The sequence below is a fragment of the Chrysemys picta genome, chromosome 20 (genome assembly GCF_011386835.1).
Source record: "Chrysemys picta bellii isolate R12L10 chromosome 20, ASM1138683v2, whole genome shotgun sequence".
Lineage (NCBI taxonomy): Eukaryota > Metazoa > Chordata > Testudines > Emydidae > Chrysemys > Chrysemys picta.
The window spans coordinates 23,355,953-23,359,654 of record NC_088810.1 but is presented as its reverse complement, the minus strand read 5'-3'; the positions used below and the strand labels follow the sequence as shown (position 1 = coordinate 23,359,654).

The 3,702-nt window shown below is 43.9% G+C and overlaps 1 protein-coding gene across 1 annotated transcript; it reads right to left on the bottom strand.

Moving 5' to 3' along the window:
- Nucleotides 1-313: 313 nt before the first annotated feature.
- Nucleotides 314-1,044, bottom strand: LOC135976747 (claw keratin-like). Its single transcript, XM_065574041.1, has one exon. The coding sequence runs from the start codon at nucleotides 1,042-1,044 to the stop codon at nucleotides 526-528; it is 519 nt and encodes a 172-aa protein (XP_065430113.1). The 3' UTR covers nucleotides 314-525.
- Nucleotides 1,045-3,702: the final 2,658 nt, after the last annotated feature.

The following is a 3,702-nucleotide window of genomic DNA, read 5'->3' as shown; positions in this document are numbered from 1 at the left end:
AGAAGATCGATATTATGATGCAGCATAGTTTTTAATGAGAATGAATTTGCAATGCAGTTACAGAAAGAAATAATACAGAGCAGAAAGGATGCATTTCAAGTATTTCCAAAAGGGCTGGGACCGATCACCCGCTTCGTCGGGATGCATTTGAGGCAAGATGTTCTTTTTCCTTTATGCAGGTGCAGAGTTGTACAAACAAATTAAAGTGATAATAAATACAACCAATGCCTGTCTTAAGGCCCCTGTTTCCTTCACACTGAAGGGCTAGTGAAAACAGCCTGAGTGCAATTCAGAACGAGTCCACGTGTGACTAGGAGAATAAGCACGTGGTTGGGAAAGTATTGGCAGAAAGAGTTTATAAGCATAATATTAGCAATCGGTCTATGATCGAAAGGGGCTGAGCAGACACAGTTCGCATTGAATTCAAGTGGAGCCATGCCTGCCCAGCACTTCTGAAATCTCTGAATCTCTAGCTTGTTGTTCATTTCCTGGTCTTTTCTTTTACCATTGATATTCCTGCCAGGTTTAACATGGTGTACAGCTTCCACTCAGGTACCTATGGCAAGATACCCCGGAACCGCATGCTCCCCCATAACCGTAACCTCCCCCGTAACCTCCTCCGTAACCACACAGTCCACCATAACGGCCGCCGTAACCACTCAACCCCCCATAACCATAACGGCCCCCGTAACCACACAATCCCCCGTAACCACTCAATCCCCCGTAACCATAACGGCCCCCGTAACCACCTAATCCCCCATAACCATACAATCCTCCGTAATGGCCTCCATAGCCGTACAATCCGCCCAAACCGAATGAGCCCCCGTAGCCGGCTCCGACCACAGGTGCTCCAACGGCTCCCACTTCACTCTGCTGAGGGAAATTGCTGAGAATTGGTCCTGGGATGGTTACAACAACCGGTGATGGTCTGATGATGACTTCAGAGTCAGGACACTGCCTAACGCACGGCTCGTTGCAGCTGCCAGAAACTGGACTGGGTCGGGCCACCCCGCATTCTGGATAGCACAGGCTGGAGCAAGACATCGTTCTGTGATGGAGATAAACCTGAAACACACAACAGGGAATACAGTAAAGAAAAGGTACCAATGACAGGGAAAGAAAGGATTCAAAATTCGGTTACGATTACAGTGAGGTCACCGTGGGGCCCGAGAGAGAGCCAAGTTCATGGATATGTATTTGTTCCTATTTCCTCTTCCTATACCTCTTATCCACTCACGCTACACTTCCCTCCCAATGGGTCCCTTTGATCCCTTCTCAATGATTTTGTCTGAAAAACACCGCCTGGAATAAGTGTAATTATTTCATTGATGGACCCCTGGGATTCGCTGTCCATTATAGACATTTCTGAAAGAGAACATGACTGAGATACTGCTATCATTTCTTTTCCTTTGACGATTCAATCTCTGCGTAGAAACTAGTTGAGGCCAGGCTCAGAGTGTGGCTTATTGGTTTTCTAAACCTTGGGAGTCCCCAATACTTGCTGATGAATAAACAGAAACTTTTCTTTTCTCCAAATAAATCACTAAGACAAGATCCTCAGCTCTGGTAAACTGGGTTCAGATCCACTGACTTCCATGGAGTGACCCTAAATTACACCATCTGAGGAGAAGAATCTTCAGTGGGTATTTCTGCTCATAAGAACGTTGGAATTCCTATACCTGATCACACCATTTGTCAGTTTAATCATTCTCCTGCCTCCTATACCAAGGAATAAGAGCTACTTCAGAATAAAGTAGAAGACCCCTAAATTGGCTGTGTAGGAACTAAACTGGGAAAGTTTCTTCCTAATCTAGCCAAGAGAAAAATGGCTAAGAAAGTTTCTAAAGTTAATTTAAAGATTTAAATTGACTATTTAATTTTCCAGTTAATAGGAAATATGTTTCTCAATTGCACCTGGTGCTCCTAAACTCCCCACCGTTGGCTTCAAATCATGGATCCACCACAACTTGCTACTGAATATCTACACAAGAGAATTATGGAACAACACTGTCATTCCTGATAAAAATCACAGCGAATACATGCAAGATTCAGTCTTAAATGGAAATGGATCCTACTGTGACATCTCTTGGGTTAGAAATAGATTGAGTCGAATTGGACTTACCCAGTTGACCAAGGAGCTGAAGTCCGGAGAAGTGTTTAGAAGAACCCTGAGTCGTGAGTGCTTTTATACAGTTTCTAGGACTGCCTGGAGGATCTGTGTTGTGTTTTGTACAGGAAGTCCCAATTAGTTACCAAACAATCTTAATGGCCTTGTTAAATCCTCCTTTTGATGGAGCTGTTTTCTCAGGGTTTGGGAGTATTGGGCTAATCTCAGCCTCAAAGGGAGTGACATGCACGTTGTAATCTGCGTTCTTAGTATCATTCCAATGACTTTCTTGGTGGTGCAATGAGAATGCATGTCAAGGTGATTTAGAATTGCATCAGCAGCACAATTGGCTGTCATGAGCAGAAATCCACTTTGGTCCTTTCAATTCATGCGGGTCATAGTTAGGGGGATTGGACAGTTCATTATAAACTTGCTAGGAAGCAAAGAGCCATTTTTCTGCATTCTCAAAAGCTCCATCCCCAACGGGTGAGATCCGATTCCCTCGGAAAACAATCAGTATCATTCCATTGCCTTCAGTGTCTTTCCTGTTGTGACCTTAAGTCTCACATTCACCTTTTGGCAGAGGGATAGTACGATGCCTATGGACAACTTCAGCCCCACTTTAAACTTTCAAACTACGTCTTAGCAGGGACTTCAGTGGAGCATGGGCCTTTGTGATGGCCCTCTGCCCAGAGGTGAATTTAAACTTAGGGTGATTAAAACTTGATCTAACATTGGACCTCCACTTGTGTCACCGATGCTATCTCAAAGGGTTGCCTAGACCAGATTTGCTCATGGGTCAATGGAAGAGATAGTGGGGAGTTAAAGGAAGCTCTGCTCTTTTCTAGAAAGCTTTTGAGTTAAATGGTTGAATTTGTACTTTGTTAGAAACCATCTCTCTATGACTGAGCTGACAAGAAACTGAGGTCTTGCAAGATAATGCAGCTGACTAAGGCCTGGAAGAAGCCCAGGAGAGATGGAAATCATGGATTATGGGAGAAGGAAGAAAGGGCTGTAGGCTGTGATTATGATATAGAGTCCGACCAGCCATAGGTTATTTTGCATAAACCATTCCTGCAAGAACCACAATGTTGTTTTAAATGTAAAATATATCTCTAGCAGTACATTCTGTATCCAGGGAAGAAGGCAGAAATGTCTTCCTTTCACTTTAAGACCCTGAACTTCTTTCAATTTGAAGCAACTGTGCTGATTAACACCAAGAGAGCACCTTCATTTTCCTATAAATACACCAAATGTAAAATTACATTGGAATGAAAATGAAATATCCCCAAATTCTTTGGCTTTGAATCATGACCTGATTAAAGGAATGACATGAGAGACCCATACCTGTGTTCTACGCGGTTTCTTGCAGTCCAGTTTCTGGCAGCTGCAACAAACTGAGCGTTAGGCAGTGTCCTGACTCTGACCATCACCGGTTGTCGTAACCATCCCAGGACCAATTCTTAGCAATTTCCCCTATGGAGGCCATTATGGAAGATTGTATGTTTATGGGGGATTAGGTTGTTACGGGGGCCATTATGGTTACGGGGGATTGTGTGGTTATGGGGGCCGTTATGGTTACGGGGGATTGAGTG

Excerpts from the sequence above, each read along its gene's own strand:
- LOC135976747 (XM_065574041.1), bottom strand. The coding sequence starts at position 1,044 with ATGTCTTGCTCCAGCCTGTGCTATCCAGAATGCGGGGTGGCCCGACCC.